Source organism: Sporothrix schenckii (assembly GCF_000961545.1).
Source record: "Sporothrix schenckii 1099-18 chromosome Unknown Cont47, whole genome shotgun sequence".
Lineage (NCBI taxonomy): Eukaryota > Fungi > Ascomycota > Sordariomycetes > Ophiostomatales > Ophiostomataceae > Sporothrix > Sporothrix schenckii.
In genome coordinates, this window is record NW_015971148.1 from 420,052 (window position 1) to 437,117 (window position 17,066).

Sequence of the window (17,066 nt, forward strand, 5' to 3'; positions counted from 1 at the left end):
TGGATAGTTATGACTGAAATAAAATTGAACGTGAGACCCTGCCTGTTTGGAGCGACGTGTGTATTTGTAAACTTATTTCATCGCGTCTTGTACGCTTTTAATCGACAAACTGACGTATAAGGCCGTCTAAATTGTATGTATCTCAACCTAGGAGACGGTTTGTGTGATGAATGCTTTATCTATCGAGTCAATTAGAAGCCGGCTATCGGGTTCGAGGAAACTTGACAAGCACGATAGATACGTTTTACGAGTGGGCGAAGAGAACAAGGCCATTTCTGTGACCGGTTGGAGGGTGGTTTAGGTAGAGCCGATGCCCAGGACAGAATCCCCGAGGGGCGGGCAATCTCTGAGGGGGTGCTTTAGATACACGTACGTGGTTGTGCCGGCCAACGTCGTAAGTTGTACCATGTTATGCCAGGGTATGTCAGCGCTGCGTCTCAGGTGCGCAGGTGCAGTGCGGGAAGGATGCTCTAACAATGCATCCAAACTGCTTGAAAGGTACTGGCGCTGAAAGATGCCGTCTATCCGCCCCAGAATATGCCCGGGCCAATAAAAATAGTGCGGAACAACAGAACATGTACGACATATCACGTCCGAAGGCCATTCGCAGCATGGCACATGTTCGACAGCTTGGTATTTCTGCACACTGTCCTGCATCTTACTACGGTCCTATCCTTCACACTGCTCGGCCTTTCCTGTAATCCACTTCCTACATGTTGATCACCGTGTCCCAGTCGGGCAAGAACTGGATGTCGGCCATGAACAGGTCCAGCGACGAAAACGGTTCCTGGTTGTTGTCTTGGACCAGGCCGGCCGACGGCAGAGAGGCATCCGCTGCGGGCAACTGCATTTCCGCCAGGTCGCCGTCCGCAGGCGGTAGACCGGCAACTGGCACGTAGGATGCCGCCAAGGTATTATTCGTCTTTGCGCTCTGTTCGCTCTGTCTGCTGACGAGGTCGTCGTTGAGGGCCTGCTCGCGCACGAGCGCGGCTTGCTGGCGAAGCCGATGCAGGTAGCTCCAGATGCTGCCGTCGTCTGCGTGGCCGCCGGTGGACGCATCGCTGCTGCTGGCCTCGCCGCTGTCATTGCTGATGAGCGTGTCGGGCCCGGGCCGTTCGTGCAGGCGCAGCCCGCTGGGGAACAGCTCGTCCACGAGCGCCCACGCCGTCGCCTGGCGGTGCTCGGCCGCGGCGTGGGCGTGGGCGCGGCCGCAGAGACAGAGGCAGCGCAGCACGTACGCCAGCGCATACCACTGCGTGTACATGTTGAAGAACCAGCCGTAGTGCGCGGCGCGGCTGTCGCGTAGCAGGGTGCGGCTGCACGCGAGCGTCTCGCAGGCCAGGGCAAACGACTGCGTCTCGAGCGGCGACGCGTCCGATGCCGCGTCCACATCGGACGTGCCGCCGAAGCGCTTGAGCAGAATCTCCTCGCGCAGCTGCAGCACAAACTCCATCTTCTTGCAGGCCGTCTCCATGTGCGTGGTGGCGATGCGCGGCAGGTCGGTCGGCCGGCCCGTGTCCGGCGACACGCCAAAATGGACGTGCATGTACCGTCCGGCGTCGCGGATGGACTCGTGGCGCGCGCGGATGCGGCGGATGCCGTCGGCGACGTCGATGGGGGCCGACGGGGTGCCGTGCACACCGCCATCGCCATTGCCATTGCCATCGCCATTGCCCTCCTCCGCCGACACCCCCGGCGTGGGGCCCGACTGGCGCTCCAGCGTCTCCATCAGCGGATGCATCCGCCGGCAGGCTTCCGTCTGCAGCAGGAAGAAGGACATGTCCGTCCACCCCGTGGACGCCGCCGGCAGCGCCACCATGGCCGGGTAGAGCTGCGCATCGTTGACGTTGCGCGGCACGCGCAGCTCCCAGTTGGTGACGGCAATCGTCGGCTGCAGGCCCTGGTCCTCGGGCGCGCGCGAGTCGAGGATGCACAGGTGCCACCACAGCCGCAGGCGCATTTCCGTCTCAAACGGGCTCAGCTTGAGATGGCTGCCGTCGCGGTGGAGGCCCATGGACTGCGCCAGGCGGATGGCGAGGCCGTTGAGGATCCACACACTGCGGCCGACCTCGTGCGCCCGCAGACAGGTCTGCTGTGTTAGAAGGTGGGATGACATAAGTAGCAAAAAAAAGAAAGAAAGAAAGAAAGTCACCTACTGCGTAAATGGCCAAGGCCTGTATGCATTGAATGTCCGGCTGGTCAATGACGCGACGGACCGTGAGGAGCGCGTCCAATGCCGTCTTGAACTGGGACAGCAGGGCGCTTCTCTCCTCGGGGGGTAAGGAGGTGTCGCCATTGTCATCGTCATCGGCGCTGCACATGGACGTCACGGCGGCGTAGTAGATGGCAAACGTCAACGCTAAGGTCGATGCGGCCGCCGATGCCGGATCAAGGATCGTCTGCACGACCGTCGACTGCAGCGTCGGTATGTGCAAAATCTTGAGCACGGGGTCGACGTGCTTGACATAGACGCTCCAGAGCTGCAGTGCAAGCTGCGCATGCGGATAGAGGGCGAGTACGTCGGCGTTGTCTCCCGGTTTGTGGTCGTGATGCAGTCCTCGCTGTGTTGGGGCCGGCGTGTGCTTCTGTGTCACTTGCAAGTGCGAGGCCGGTGTGCTGGATGTCGATGTCGACTTCTACACAGGAGTAGGGGTTGTCAGTAAGTTGCAAGATTGTGTCTGATGCCAGTTTGTATATTCTGCTTCGCCACTCACATTCACATGTCCGCTCTGTGGCGTCTGGCCCATGCTGGGTGTGCCAACAAAGGTCAGTGCTCGTTCGTCGAGTTCGTCACGCAAGAGGATTTCCCACGTGGTCGACGGCGCTTGCGGGTTCTGTTGGCCTTGGCTGTGTCTCTGGCTCAGCTGTGCCTGCTCAGAACGCGGAGACAGTGCGTTGCGTGGCGGATCGATCGGGCGTGGCGGCGATGTCTCTCGGGTGCTTTTCGCAATGGATGGCAGCACTCGACTTCCTAACGGTATTGTAACCGACCCTGTGCTGTCGGTCTGGCCATCCAGTCTCTCTGCCGATGCCTCGCCCGTTTGTTCCAGCAACCGCGTCAACAGCACCTCCACACGCCCGAGCCGGTTGGCGATGCTCTGCAGAGTCGGGCCCTTCTTCACGGAAGTGCCATCCGCGTCGGTCGTGGCCCTGGTCGGGTACACGCAGCTAACGCCATGCTTTTCACAGTTGCTGCACGGCACAGCCCGGTCGCAGCGGACCTTGCGCTGATAGCAGGCGGTGCAGGATCGTGACGCAAGTTTCTGGGGTGGATAGGGCGCGCTGGCCGAAGGGTGTCTTTCTTTTGCTGTTGTTTCTTTCATTTTGCTTAGTTTTGTTTATTTTTGCTGACACGCGGCCAGACTCAGTGTCGGCGCCGAACGGTCCTGGAGGGGGATGATGCAGGTTGTTCATGAGAGGTCGGGGATTTCGGCGCCGGGCAGCCGAGAGATGAAGCTAAAGCAGTCATAAAAGTGGGGCCATACAGTGAACGCTATGGGCTCGCTCCACTTTTCCCGTTCCATCCGATTTCGTGTAAGCCGGACGTTCGGCGCCGCTGTAGGCCGGGAGCTGTTTTCAAATGCATACAACAGACGCGAGATACGCCACAGCAAGGCGTAGTCCGGTAAGATGGATGCCTGTATATGCGAGTGTGCGGTGGTATATATCTTCTGTTCGTCTCGACAAAAGCACGACATCGGATTATCAGAGACAACAAAAGAACTGTGACACAGACGACATCATTCGTCTAGAGGCCAGACCACTGTACTTTCATCACAACCGATACTCTCCCACCTGGACCGAACCCGCGACACAATGTCCGAGACGACCACGGCCGAAAAGGCCATCGACCAAGGCCATGCTAGCTCCGAGTCGGCATCGTTTGTCGACGTCGAACGCAACGTTCCAGCCCCCCAAGATGCCGTTGCAAGTGCCGTCGCTGAGATCGCTGCCAAGACCTCTGTCAAGAAAGGCACAAAAACAAGCTTCAGCATATGGTCCAAGATTTACTACACGTCCATCCCCTGCTTCCTGGCCTATCTCATGTGAGTAACGTACGGTCAGTAACGTACGGTTATATCCCCGCAACCTTGCCATCCTACTGTACTGACATACTAACAACACCAGCACCTTTTCGGCCTCCGTCGTCGCTCCCGCCACCACCACGTTCATGGCCGAATTCCACGTCAGCCGCACCGTCGCCCTCTTGAGCGGCACCGTCTACCTTCTCGGCCTGTCCTTTGGCCCCATGTTCCTGGCGCCCATTTCGGAGCTCGTCGGCCGCCGCTGGCTGTATGTCGTGACGTCGGCCAGCATCGTCGTGTTTGCCGCCGGCGCCGGCGCGTGCCACACGTTTGCCGGGTTCCTCGTCTGCCGCTTCCTGTGTGGCTTCTTCGGCTCGAGCGGCATCGCCATCGGCGCGGGCACCATCTTTGACGTCTGGGGCCTCACCAAGGCCCGCGGCCTGGCCACCCTGCTGTTCATCTACGGGCCCTTTATGGGCCCGTCCATGGGCCCGCTCGCCGGCGCCTACATTATGCACGAGCACGGCGGCGACTGGCGCTGGACGCAGTGGCTGATTGCCCTGATCGGCGCGCCCATTTTTGTGTTGATTCTGTTTATGAAGGAAACGTCGACGACGCGGGTCCAAGGAGGTGGCCATAATGACAAAAAGAAAAGCTGGCTGGGCGTCGCCGGCCAGGCCGTGTCCCTCTTGCAGGCGGCCGTCGTGCGCTCGACCACGATGCTGACCACCGAGGCCATTGCCTTTTCCATTACGCTGTACACCGGCTACGCTTACGCGGTCGTTTTTAGCTTCTTTGCCAGCGGCTCCTACGTCTTTCTGGTCGACTACGGCTTCGACGAGCGCCAGGTCGGCCTGGTCTTTCTCGGCGTCTTTGTCGGCTACGTGCTGGCGGCCGTGCTGCACATCGTCGTGGAGAAGACGCTCTACGCCCGCGCCGAGCGGCTTGCCCCCGCCGGCCAGCGCCCGGCGCCCGAGCACCGCCTCTACTCGGCCATGGCCGGCAGCATCTTCTTGCCCATCGGGCTCTTCTGGTACGCCTGGTCCTCGCGCCCGGGCGGTGGCAACTGGGCCGTCGTCGCCGCCAGCGGCATTCCGTTTGGCATTGGCGCGTTTGTCTTGTTTGTGAGTCGAACCCCCTCTCGCTGGTCGATGTACAATCACACTCTAACGTCTCCCCCCAGCTGTCCTCCATTATGTACTTGGTCGAATCGTACGGCCCCAGCGCCTCCGCCTCCGCGCTCGCCGCCAACGGGTCCATCCGCTACATGCTGGGCGCCGTCTTCCCCCTGTTTACCATCCAAATGTACGAGACGCTCGGCGTGCACTGGGCCGGCAGCGTCTTTGCCTTTTTGTCGCTGGCCCTGCTGCCCATCCCGTGGCTGCTGTTCAAGTACGGCCACAAGCTGCGCCAGAACAGTCGCTTTGTTCCTGCGTCTGCCACGACGGCCCCAGCAGTGACGGCCACGGCCACGACGGCCCCGGCCACGACTGCGTAATTCGGCGACCATCCCGTTCCAAGTCGTCCCACATCACCTCCCTTTTCAACATCATAGATCTCTTATGTTTATAGGTTCTGTACGGTCCTCATATTGCTTCGTTAATTCACTGTACTAGGCGTCCTGTTTTTTTTATTCTTTCTTATTTAGTTTGATTTTATAGATTTACCAAACTTCAAACTGTTTTACGCTTTGTGTCATTCGCGAACTTTGTTTACGACGTCTTTGTATCAATGAACGGAATTACAACTAGTGCGATACTGGTCGTCAACTTGAGTAACCTTCGAGGCTGCGACAAGGACTTTTGTCTGGCCTAGCGACGCTACCGTTTCTGTTCTTGCTGGTGTCGTGTGGCGCCGTTCGGCGTTGGAGTTGCCTCGGACACAAATGATGTGCAAAGAATTACTGGTGTAAATAGCAGGGAGCACGCCATGGTGGGGCGATCATGGTCCCATAGAGCGACACCTGCCCGACTCGGATCGAAAGCTCGGCAAGCCATCACGTGGTCGCCTTCCGACCCGTTGAACACTTGCTGAACTGCTTCTCCCAAGACTCGCAAAGCACACACAATCAGGTTGTGCTTCGTATCTCGCGGCGCCTGCACAAACCTCACCATCTGGCTCTCCAATGGCGAGCGACAGCAAGCTCGAGGTCAAGCGCGTGGCCGTCATCGGTGCAGGCGCATGCGGTCTGGCGGCCGCCAAGTAGGTCACGACTGGCTTCCGTCTATAACGACTCTATAGTTGCGAATACTCGCGTCCACTTATGACAGTCTCAGATACCTGCAAGCCGAAAAGGCATTCTCAAAAATCGAAGTCTTTGACCAGCGTGCGTCCGTTGGTGGCCTGTGGAACTACACGCCGCTGCACGTCGTCGACAGCGGCTTTGCCATTCCGCACACCAAGCCATCCGGCCGGCCAGACACGCTGGTGCACGATAATAATGACAATAACAATGACGCCGACGCCGATGCAGCGCCCCTTGTCGTCGTCTCGCCCGTCTACGACCAGCTGGAGACCAACATCCCGCACACGCTCATGAACTACAGCGACCAGCCCTTTCCGCAAGGCACCGCCTTGTTCCCGCCGCACGCCGTCGTCCGGCAGTATCTACACAAAGCTGCTGAGAGCGTCGCTCCACTGCTGACGCTCGCCACACAGGTGCTGGATGTGCGCCGGCGGGAAGCCGATGCAGATGGGGGCCGTCGGGCCGTCTGGGACGTCGAGGTCCAGCATGTGCCCAGCGGCACAAGACGAACCGTCGAGTTTGACGCTGTCGTGGTGGCCAATGGCCACTACAACGACCCGTTTGTGCCCGACATTCGCGGGCTGGCCGCCTTCAACGAGGCCCATCCGGGCGTCGTGACGCACTCCAAGTTCTACCGGCGGCCGGATCCGTTTGCGGGCAAAAAGGTCCTTGTGGTGGGCAACTCGGCGTCGGGCATCGACCTGAGCGCACAGATTGCCACCGTGGCCCGCTCGCCCGTTCTCATCTCCGAGAAAGAACGACCCAACCCGAGCACGCCCAGCACGCCCGCCCTCGCGCCCGCAGACGGCGCTCCGCCCCCCACGCACAACGTCCCCGAGATTGTCGAGTTCCAGCCCGCCCGGCGCGCTGTCCGCTTTGCCGACGGTGTCGTCGAGACCGACATCGATGCCGTCGTCTTTTGCACCGGCTACTTTTACTCGTTTCCCTTCCTCCACAGCCTGGCGCCGCCGGTAACGGTGGCGGACGGCTCGCACGTCCCCGATCTTTACGAACACGTCCTCGCTCTCCACCACCCGACGCTCGCCTTCCTGGGCATTCCGCAGCGCATCGTGCCGTTTCCCGTCGCCGAGGCCCAGAGCGCCTGGGTCGCCCGCCTCTTCTCGGGCCGCCTGCCCCTGCCCTCCCTCGACACGATGCAGCAGTGGCTGGACGCTCTTGTCGCCGAGCGCGGCGTCGGCAAGCAGCTGCACAACTTGGCCTTTCCCCGCGACGTGGCATACATCAACAACCTGCACGACCGTAGCCTGGCCGCGACGCCCAATCCGTCGTTGCTGCCAAACAACGGTGTCGGCAGGCAGCCGCCGTACTGGGGACCCGAACAGGCCTGGGCACGCGAGCGTTTCCCCATGATCAAGTTGGCGGCGCGGGCGCTGGGCGAGAAACGGCTCGAGGTGCAGACGCTGGAGCAGCTCGGATTTGACTACAAGGCCTGGGCAGCGTCCACGGAGGCCGAGGCGTCGAAGGACGCGGAAGACGGAAAAGCGGACGCGTCATGAGGATGTGCGGAGATCAGGACGACATTATATCACGGCAATGTAAAATAGAGGTACAAGTAGACATGACTTAGAATGTCGGAGCATCCGCACAAAGTAAGATGACATCACTAGAGCACGAAGCCTGGACCAAATCCCTGGCGCCGTCCGAACCCGAGCTTCGAGTTAATTTGCATTTGCATTATGTGGCGCAGAGTCGGGTTTTCACGACGCCCAGCTGCAAATCCCGTCCATCAGTCGTCATCCCCACTGTAGGCAGCAGCAGCGGGCGCTACGGAACGTCCGGTTTTTACCACCCACTTATCACCGAGCTTTGGCCCAGCGCCATACAGTCGCCAGCCAAAAACACACCAAAAATGCCACACAACAGCACCTCGCTTTGCACAGCATTAGCTCGGACATAAGGCCAGAGTGGAGTACACGGCCCGGCCGTTGCCCCATCGAAACCTCCCACGCTTCACCTCTCCGATGTCCCCTGTCTCGCTTTTGCTTCAATTCGACCAGCCAATCGCCGACCTCCGCCACACTCTTTCCTTCTTCTGCCGTGTCGACATCCTTCTTTCGTGAGGGTGGAACGGCGTGCGACATATATCTCCTCTGCGCCCGTCGTGTTGACCTGCGCAGTTTCTGCATGCGACCAACCACCATCCGCTCGCCATCATGGCCACATCCTCTATGTCTTCGCCATCAGTCACTGCGACAACGCGGCCCACGACTGGCCGTGCCGGCACCAGCAATAGTCTCAGCAGCAGCTACTCCAGCGACGACAGCTTCCTACACCGAACCAACAGTGCCCTCGACGACGACAACGACCGCCACGATGACGACAATCTCGCGTCCAACTTTTACTCCGTTCCCCACAACCTCACCAGCTTTCTCGACCACAGACCGCTCGCATGGCGGATGGGCCTGCCGTTGGCACACGACCTGACGCAAGCCCGCGATCTCAAAGACTCGTCTCTACACTACGCCCCCTCCCTCCCGCAGTCCCCTCGCTCCCACTCCCACTCCCACTCCCACTCCCGCGGCCGCCGGCCACGCGAAGATACGCTCGACCGCCTCCGCTACGACATGGCCGACTTTGTCAAGGCCACCGTCTGGGCCAACCATGACACTGTCCGGCTGCGGCCCTCCGCGTGCGCCAAACACACCGGCGAGGACAGCCCGCCCAGCAAAGGCATCTTTGTCGACTGCGGCCTCGACCTGCCCCGCTGGCTGCTGCCCACCCGCGGCGAGCACCTGCATCTGCACGCCGACGGCAGCGCCCACATGATCCTGTCGCGGGCCGATGCCACCGCGGCCGTCCAGTGTGGCTGGGCCGAACGGCTGCCCGTCCTCCAGGATTTGGTGGATGGCGGCAGCGGCGGGCACGAAGCCGTGCAGTACGTGGCAGTACACGCGCCCCGGAGCGCGGCAGAACTGCCCGACTGGAAGCGGCTGGTGCTGGCGAGCGTGCGGTTCTGCACATACACACAACGGGAGCTGAGCATCCGGCGGCCGGAGCGATTATGAGGGGAGAGGCGATGTTGAGGATGCGTTTTGACATTTAGCGTTCATACAGCACTGCAGCGGATTTGGAAGGCGTCTTTGGGAAGTCGCTACTCATGGGACGGGCGTTTATCTGGCACACCTTTTATTGAACATGTTACTTTACTCTGCTGATCTGATATTCATGGCCTCTCAACTTAGAATCGAATTGCATTTACGGTCTTTGTTCATCTCAAGTAACTGCACAGTAGAACCTTGCTCGACACGTAGCGGCTCTGCGGCAGACAGTACGAAAACACATGGTGAACATAGCACAAGCGACAATATTCATGTTTCCCATCAACACTTGTATTTACACTTTGGCTATCCACCCTCCTATCTCGACCAGCACCGCGAATCCGCTTAGCTGCACTGGTACGAGCTGATGCGGTCCCTGAATCTCTTGTGCAGCTCCGGCACCGAGCCGGAGTCCGTGAAGCTGCGACCCGTGCAGCTGGCGTCACTGTTTTTGTCAGCAGTCCGGTTTCCATTGGCGCTGGTGGACGGGGGATTTTCAAACGTACGTGTAAAATGTGCACTGGTCGGCACCGTGGAAGCTGATGGACCGGATGCGGTCGTTGAGCGCAGCAGGGACGTTGTCTGATCATTAGCAGCTGCGAGGAACTGTTCAGCACGACATGTATATCAACGTACTGCACTCATCACGTTCGGCCGACTCAATGATATCGCAGTCTTGAAAGTTTTCAATGCGGCAAAAGGAGATTTCCAAGCGACGACGGCGATCTGTATCCGCCACGGCAGCTGTAGACGCGTCAGCCGGCGCCGGCATGGCAAAGGCAACGGCCACAAGAGCGAGGAGAGCAGCAGCAAACTTCATATTGACAAATGGTCGAGCTCGTTTTTTGAGTTTAAAAAATTATGAGTGTGGCAAGGGTGATTCCAGGGTATGCCTTCTACGTTTCTCTTTTTAGTCCCCATCTTTGGTAGCTTATATACACGATGCCATCGCGGTGCCAAGCTTCTATTGTGGCGTAGATGCTCTCCAAGGCCGGACAACGTCACCTCCAAGCCGGTTCAATACTCTGATGCCTGAAGTGTGCATCCTGGTGTCCTCGTGAGAGCGACCATGGCAATATACAAATGGCACGGGGTGTTCATTATGTGTGCAAGTCTAGTGTATGCCTTTCAAAGAATATCAGTACGTGTAAACAAGGACAATATGCGCCACCTTGGGGCGGGTTCAATCCTCAAGCACACAGATGAGACAACATTGCCAATTTCAACCAACACTCCATGTTGCTTACCGGAGCTTACGCTGTGCTCACAAGCATCCTTCTCGTCTGTCGGGATGGCCGATCCTCTTGGGAAAGGATGCTCGGCAAAGAGTCCAGAATGGCCGCCGAGATGGGATTGTTTTGAAATTCACCATGCCCTTGTAAAATGGCCGAGCATAAGCTTCCGGAGGGGAATGCTTATTGGAAAGTGCTCCGCCGCAAGCCAAGTGGTGGCTCGCCACCCTACGGATGTGATGTAAATGAACTCTGTAAATGATCCACGAAAACCTGGTCCACATGGTCACTACAATATACCCACTGGCGCACCTCGCTTGCCCATTGTCCGTGATCTACAGCGCAGCCGAGTCTGTACTTGTGCGGCGCCTACCGGCTATTATGGCCACCCCGAATCCATATCGGCATCCACAGTTTGGCTTGCGCCGAACCTCTACTTGTTTTGTTTCTATTTTGAGCACTCTGTTGGTTGGTACAGCTTCGACAGAGAAAATACTGGAGAGCATACGATGAACTGCCGACATAAAGTAGTGCAACGGCAGTATTCGTGGGTTCTGCAAGCTCTGCTTTAAACGCCTTTGATTGCTTAGGTTTGTTTTATTTCTCGCTCGGTGAATTCAATAATTAGAAGTCGTGAGTCAGCATGCAATTGAGAGAGCTACGGGGAAATGCTCCTCCCATCCTGTCCGAACGAGTGCATCTGAATATTCCGAGAGTCAGTGTTAGTCACGTAGGTTGCCTTTACAAGGCGGGATTATTTGGATCTTTTGTTCATTACGATTTTCGAAAAAGTGTAGTAAATAATGTGGCACTGTGTATTTTTTGATGGGATATTTTTTTTCCCATAATCTTCTTTTTTTCCTTGTTATCCTTTTTTTTTTTTTTTTTTATTGGATATACAATGAAGTAATAAACGGACAAACTATCGAACCAAAAAAGGGCAGGGATCGTGTCAAATTCCCAGTTGTTTTGATCTAAACCCTATGATGTTTTACAAAGTCGAACCTCCACTAAAAGGAGCTTGAACTTCACACAAAGGCTCAACATTGCTCCCTCCCATCACGGCTACTGAAGGCGTGTTCCTGGGACCTGGAACCATCATCGTCTTCGAACTTCATTTTATCAATTTAGCTTGCAAAGGAGGGGAAACCCAACATCCCCGCCACCGTCCGATGTTAACGGAGTTTACATCGACATATGGCCGCCCGCTAATTGACGCAACTGAACCAAACAATGGGGCGAAGCTACTGAAGGCACGTCATTCTCCGTGAACGGAGAGAGCTCCAAGTCATTCACAGGACTATTTAAGCGCCTCTCTGCTCTCCATTGTGTCGTTTTGGAGTTCTCTCCTCGCCATTCGCAAATAGGGCATTGAATTGAACCCGCAGTTCGACACTACGCCGAGACACAGACCAAGAGCGTTTCAAACGTCACGCAAGCACCTACCTGCCTACTTCCCCATGGCGAAAGCACGCATTATCCTGGGTCTGATGACCTTTGGCCCCGACGCCGACAAGGGCGCCCGTGTTACCGATGTCGAGGACCTTAAGAAGGCGCTCGATGTCTTCCAGGGCTACGGCTACGACGAGGTCGACACGGCCCGCATCTACGTCGGCGGCCTGCAGGAGGGCTACACGCGCCAGGCCGGCTGGAAGGAGCGCAGCCTCACGCTGGCCACCAAGGTGTACCCTGTCACCCCGGGCATCCACAAGCCAGCTACGCTTACCGAGTACTTTGAGACGAGTCTGAAGGAGCTGGGTTCGGACAGTGTCGATGTAAGCAAAGTGCATCGCGACCGGGGTTGTGATGTGTTTCACGAGGACCTGCATGCTGACATCCTTCCAGATCTTCTACCTCCATGCTGCTGACCGCAGTGTTCCGTTTGCCGAGACCCTCGAGGCCGTCGACAAGCTGTACAAGGCAGGCAAGTTCAAGCGCCTGGGCCTGAGCAACTTCACTGCCTTTGAGGTCGCTGAGATCGCCCTCACGGCCAAGTACAACGGCTGGGTGCGTCCTTCTGTCTACCAGGGCATGTACAACGTCATCCTGCGCAGCATCGAAGCCGAGCTGATCCCCGCCTGCCGCCGCTACGGCCTCGACGTCGTCGTCTACAACCCCATTGCCGGCGGTCTGCTGTCGGGCAAGGTGGCCAGCACCGACGCAAAGGACTTCCCGACCGAGGGCCGGTACTCGAACAAGTTCCTCGGTGGCGCCGCACGTGCCCGCTACTGGCGCAACGGCACCTTTGCGGCTGTGGACGCCATGCGCGAGACGGCGGCCAAGCACGGCATCTCCATGATTGAGATTGCGCTGCGCTGGCTGGTGCACCACAGCGCCCTGGATGTCTACGGCAAGCAGTTCCACGACGGCATCATCATTGGTGCGTCGAGCCTCGCGCACCTCGAGTCGAACCTCAAGGACCTGGCCAAGGACCCGCTGCCCCAGGAGATCCTGGACGAGGTGGACGACGCGTGGCGGCTGGCCAAGGTGGATACGGCACCGTATTGGCACCTGGATCTCAAGTACACGTACGACACGCAGAAGGAGCTCTTTGGTGAAGGCAAGAAGTAGAGGTCAAAATTGTCAAGCAATGAAGTGGCGTCGTGTTGAATCTCGCAGAATATGAGTGCAGGCATTGGTGAAGCAACAATCTATGCCCTTTGTGTTAAATATAAAATATTAGAACTGATATGACTAAAATAAAAAATAACGTTTGAGGCCAAAATACAAATTCGTCTTTGTGATTGCCCGACTTTAAAATAACGAAAGGCTTGAACGAAAAAGGTACATCGACATCTTCACATTGACATCTTCACAAAGACATCTCAGAGCGGAGACATTCAGTCAATATTGTTTATTTGAAGACATACATCACAATGGACCTTGTTCCATCATTGTCCAATATCCCATTCTTCTAGAGTACAGCCTCTCCTGCTCATCCTGTCCCAGCCGGCCTATGCATGTCAAGGCCGACGAAGTGTGAAAAATCTAGAATATACATATACGTTATGACAGAACGTGACACGAAATGGCCGCCGAAGAGAGAAATACAGAAAGAATAACTAAAAATGCAAACACAAAGACGCCTCAGGCTATGCAACATGAAGCAAACAGAAGCAGTTCTCCCACGACGACAAAGGTGCAAAACAAAGGGTATAGTTTTCACAACAGAGTCGGTATTAGAGAGAAACAAAGTATATACTTTGAGAAGAAAAAGCACGTTTGTGATTTTGTCGTTGTTATCGTTCCTTGTCGAAAAAATGGTCCGACTATGGCGTCCGTGGGCGCTTCCAGTAGTATTGCTGTAGGAGAAAACCGTGTTAGTCAGAACCGCCACATTGACCCCACATTTTCAACCTCACTCCAACCGCCCTCACGCAACTTCACCCTCCAACACTTTCTCACACCTCCATCGCAACAACGTACCTTGTGCTGCTTCCGGCAATTCCGCAAGCTCGGTTTCCGCAGGTTGTCGACAACCGACCGCCGCGACATGTCGTCGTCCATGTCGGAGACGTAGTAGTACTCGCTCTCCAGCGCCTTGCCGGCGGCGTCTTTACCCTGCCGCTTGATCACACCGACGCACGGCGTGCCCTCAATGATGAACCGGAGCGCATCGATGGTGAGGTCGCGCCGCTCCTCGGCTGGCAGGTTGTTCATAATGGTCGACAGGGGACTCGACGACAGGCGCGAAAAGGCGAGCTGGTTGATCAAGTGATTCCGGACCGTCTCGACGTCGACGTTCTTGCTGATCTCGACTGTAGCCGAAGCTTCGTCCTGGGTAGGGTTCGGGCTCTTGGGCTCGACCGAGATACCGAGACCGACGCCTTCTGCAGAGCGGTTGGGATCCGCGAGCGGGATGCCGGATGCGGTCGGCGTCGTCGGCCGCTGGGAGGAGGAGGGTGCGGCGTTCTTGGTGTGGATCGAGTCGTCCGCGGCCGCGGCTGCATTGGAGTCAAACGATGTGATGGAACCGTCGGCGGAGGGGATGCGGCTCAGCGGCCGGCGGCCGACTTTGGGGCTGTTTGTCGAGAACGAGGCGAGGCGGTCGGAGAGGTTGGCACCAAAGGGACCAAACGAGTGCACAATCGGATCGTTCTCCTCGTCAGGATCGTCGACGTCGTCGTTTTGGCTGCTGTCGTTTGCGTCGTCGTCCGTGTGGATATCACTCAAGTCACTCGAGAAGCTGTCCGCCAGCTCGGTTGCAAAGCTCGCACCCGGCCGTGCATCCTGCTTGGGCAGGTCCGGCTCGTCGCCGCTAGCATCCTCGTAGATTTGGATGGCCGCGCCGCTGTCGTCGTCTTCATCGTCGCTGCCCATGTGCTGAGACAGCAGGGCCTGCAGGCTGGCGCCAGAGATAGGGACGCTGGCCGGCGTCGGGCTCTCGGGCGATGCAATCCGTGCAGCACGGCGGAGCGGGCTGGATTGCAAGGCAGAGCCACCAGGGGCACCACCCGCTGTTGCACCAACCCGGTTGCTGTTGCTTTGTCGACTGGCGACGCGCGCCGACCGCGGCGAGTCCCAGGAGGAGTCGGACAGGTTCGCCAGTGCGTCGGCACCGTTCTTCTTGGGCCACTGGATGCGGACACGCGCGTCCTGCACATCCATCATGAGCTCGGCGCTCTCGGTCTCACTGGTGAACGTGTCGCCCTTGCTGAGGTCCCATGTGCGGCCCTGGCAATGCAGCTTCAGACCGTTCCACCCGCAGCACACAATCTCTACCTTGTTTGGCTCGAGCGGGCCCATGGAGGGAATGAATCGTGCCTTGGCATGGACGCGGCTGATCAGGCGGTTGGCGGACAGCTGGTAGTGTGAGGAGTTGCTGGAGCGGCCCATGAGAAGTGTCTCGCCGTTCTCGTTGAGCTCAATGGATGGGACGGCACACAGGGGCGTGCGTTCCGAGGCTGCTGACAGGGTCCGTTGCAGGGTGGGACGGCCGCCGGCGACACGTGCTGGTGGTGAGGAGGACATGATGCCCGTGCTGGACGTTGGCACAGGCGTGGGGTATTTTGCAAATGCATTTTGCGCGTTCAGACCGGACGCGTTGTTACGGGCCTTCTTGATCAGACGCGGCAGGCCTGGTGATGAGGAGAGAGGTTCAAAGGCGGGCAGCAGAGACGGCGCCGGACGCTTGACGCCGGCGACCTGGGGTAGAGAAGGCTCTGGGGCCTTGCTCCCAAGAGGAGAGTCCATTGGGGAGAAGGAAGCGAGGCAAGGTCACGGCAGATATGATGCGAGGTCACCGAATTGGCCGTGGCATGACCAGGTGGGAGAGGCAGGACGAGGAGGCAAACAGCAGGATGATATCAAAGGAGGGGACAGACTGGAAGTAGGAGGAGAAGATGTGCAGAGAGCCAGTGGAGCAGAAAGAGAAAAGAAGTCTTAGGTTGGCCACGAAGAAAAAATTAATATGTCGAAATGTAGTCGCGTTTACGGAAGAGGATTTTGGTGGGGATTTTTTGTTGTCGTGGAATGTTCGTGGTTGTGCGTTCGGAACTGCACCGCGTCTGTTGCGTGTAAGTTGAGTTGAGACGAGAGCTGCAGCCGGAGACTGGTCGTTGACGTGAGAGTCGGGAGAGATCGTGAGAGGCAAGATACTGTGTTCTCGAATGCCAAAGACAGAAAATAGAAACGGTCGTCCAAAGAAGGGCCAGAATGGTCGGCCAGGTCGATTCTTGGGTGCGGAAGGAGGACTGAGAAAATATGAGAAGGGAGGTTTCGCTATTTAAGACGCGGTCAGTCGTTATTTCCCTGTGGAGTGGGAACAACGCGCGAAGGTGCTCGTTACAGCCCGATGAGGAAAGCGCGTTGGCGTTTTGGCGCGGCGTCTCCAGTGCGGAGGGCGCATGTGGCAGCAGCAGGACAGTGGCGTTTGGAATTTCAGGGCGGGGCTACAGTGTTTTACAGGGCATCGGACGCGTCATTTTAGGCGTCTATCCACTAACGCTTAGCGCTCCACGTCGCTTACACGAGAATGCCCAGCGCACCGCGTCCCGCACAAGCACAGCTGTTCTGGTTGTGTCCAGACAGCGTCTCCATCTCATTAGGAAATCGTGTAAGCGGGTAAACATTCTGTTAACTGTGTCGCGTGTATCACAGTGTGGGTGAATACTCTTTGCTCCTCGCCTTTCGGATGCTTTGCAGCAAGGATATGTCTGTCCCTTTTGAATTGTTATAACTGGCAAGGCTTCTTTGCTCTTTCCCGTGGTTACAATTGTGTTCTTGCCAAATATACACTGCGTTAACCCAACGAAACCGCGCATGGCTGTTTGAAGCAGGAGCGGAGCGCGTCTCGACCCCACCTGCCCGCTGTCCATACAGCACCGCCAGGGCTATCTGGTTCTTTTGGAGAGCACACCGAAAAGCCTCTTTTAGCCGCCCTGACCCGATGCACGCTGCCCTGTCGCGTTCTGAATGGCCCGTCTTTCCCTGTCATGTCACTTTGGTGGCCGATCGGTAGCAGAGGGCGGTCTCCAGCTGTTCACCTGAATTGAAACGTCTTGTC

At 57.5% G+C, this 17,066-nt stretch overlaps 7 protein-coding genes across 7 annotated transcripts; 4 read left to right on the top strand and 3 right to left on the bottom strand.

The window, feature by feature from the left end:
* Nucleotides 1–709: 709 nt before the first annotated feature.
* SPSK_03057 (uncharacterized protein) lies at nucleotides 710–3,323 on the bottom strand (the record flags this gene model as incomplete). The annotated part of the gene is made up of 3 exons (XM_016729900.1): nucleotides 710–2,089; nucleotides 2,157–2,636; nucleotides 2,715–3,323. 3 exons carry the CDS (start codon nucleotides 3,321–3,323, stop codon nucleotides 710–712), a joined length of 2,469 nt encoding a protein of 822 aa, XP_016584716.1.
* A 493-nt stretch (nucleotides 3,324–3,816) lies between these two features.
* Nucleotides 3,817–5,523, top strand: SPSK_03246 (MFS polyamine transporter; the record flags this gene model as incomplete). The annotated part of the gene is made up of 3 exons (XM_016730086.1): nucleotides 3,817–4,046; nucleotides 4,129–5,149; nucleotides 5,209–5,523. 3 exons carry the CDS (start codon nucleotides 3,817–3,819, stop codon nucleotides 5,521–5,523), a joined length of 1,566 nt encoding a protein of 521 aa, XP_016584717.1.
* A 627-nt stretch (nucleotides 5,524–6,150) lies between these two features.
* On the top strand, nucleotides 6,151–7,787 carry SPSK_03268 (flavin dependent monooxygenase; the record flags this gene model as incomplete). The annotated part of the gene is made up of 2 exons (XM_016730108.1): nucleotides 6,151–6,227; nucleotides 6,302–7,787. The coding sequence occupies 2 exons, from the start codon at nucleotides 6,151–6,153 to the stop codon at nucleotides 7,785–7,787; spliced, it is 1,563 nt and encodes a 520-aa protein (XP_016584718.1).
* Nucleotides 7,788–8,444: 657 nt separating this feature from the next.
* SPSK_03563 (uncharacterized protein) lies at nucleotides 8,445–9,296 on the top strand (the record flags this gene model as incomplete). Its single annotated transcript, XM_016730401.1, has 1 exon — nucleotides 8,445–9,296. The coding sequence occupies one exon, from the start codon at nucleotides 8,445–8,447 to the stop codon at nucleotides 9,294–9,296; it is 852 nt and encodes a 283-aa protein (XP_016584719.1).
* Nucleotides 9,297–9,674: 378 nt separating this feature from the next.
* SPSK_03690 (uncharacterized protein) lies at nucleotides 9,675–10,149 on the bottom strand (the record flags this gene model as incomplete). Its single annotated transcript, XM_016730525.1, has 3 exons — nucleotides 9,675–9,807; nucleotides 9,836–9,911; nucleotides 9,966–10,149. The coding sequence occupies 3 exons, from the start codon at nucleotides 10,147–10,149 to the stop codon at nucleotides 9,675–9,677; spliced, it is 393 nt and encodes a 130-aa protein (XP_016584720.1).
* A 1,872-nt stretch (nucleotides 10,150–12,021) lies between these two features.
* Nucleotides 12,022–13,132, top strand: SPSK_03458 (aflatoxin B1 aldehyde reductase; the record flags this gene model as incomplete). The annotated part of the gene is made up of 2 exons (XM_016730296.1): nucleotides 12,022–12,336; nucleotides 12,407–13,132. The coding sequence occupies 2 exons, from the start codon at nucleotides 12,022–12,024 to the stop codon at nucleotides 13,130–13,132; spliced, it is 1,041 nt and encodes a 346-aa protein (XP_016584721.1).
* Nucleotides 13,133–13,830: 698 nt separating this feature from the next.
* SPSK_03187 (transcription factor Tos4) lies at nucleotides 13,831–15,754 on the bottom strand (the record flags this gene model as incomplete). The annotated part of the gene is made up of 2 exons (XM_016730028.1): nucleotides 13,831–13,863; nucleotides 13,988–15,754. The coding sequence occupies 2 exons, from the start codon at nucleotides 15,752–15,754 to the stop codon at nucleotides 13,831–13,833; spliced, it is 1,800 nt and encodes a 599-aa protein (XP_016584722.1).
* Between the last annotated feature and the right edge of the window lie 1,312 nt (nucleotides 15,755–17,066).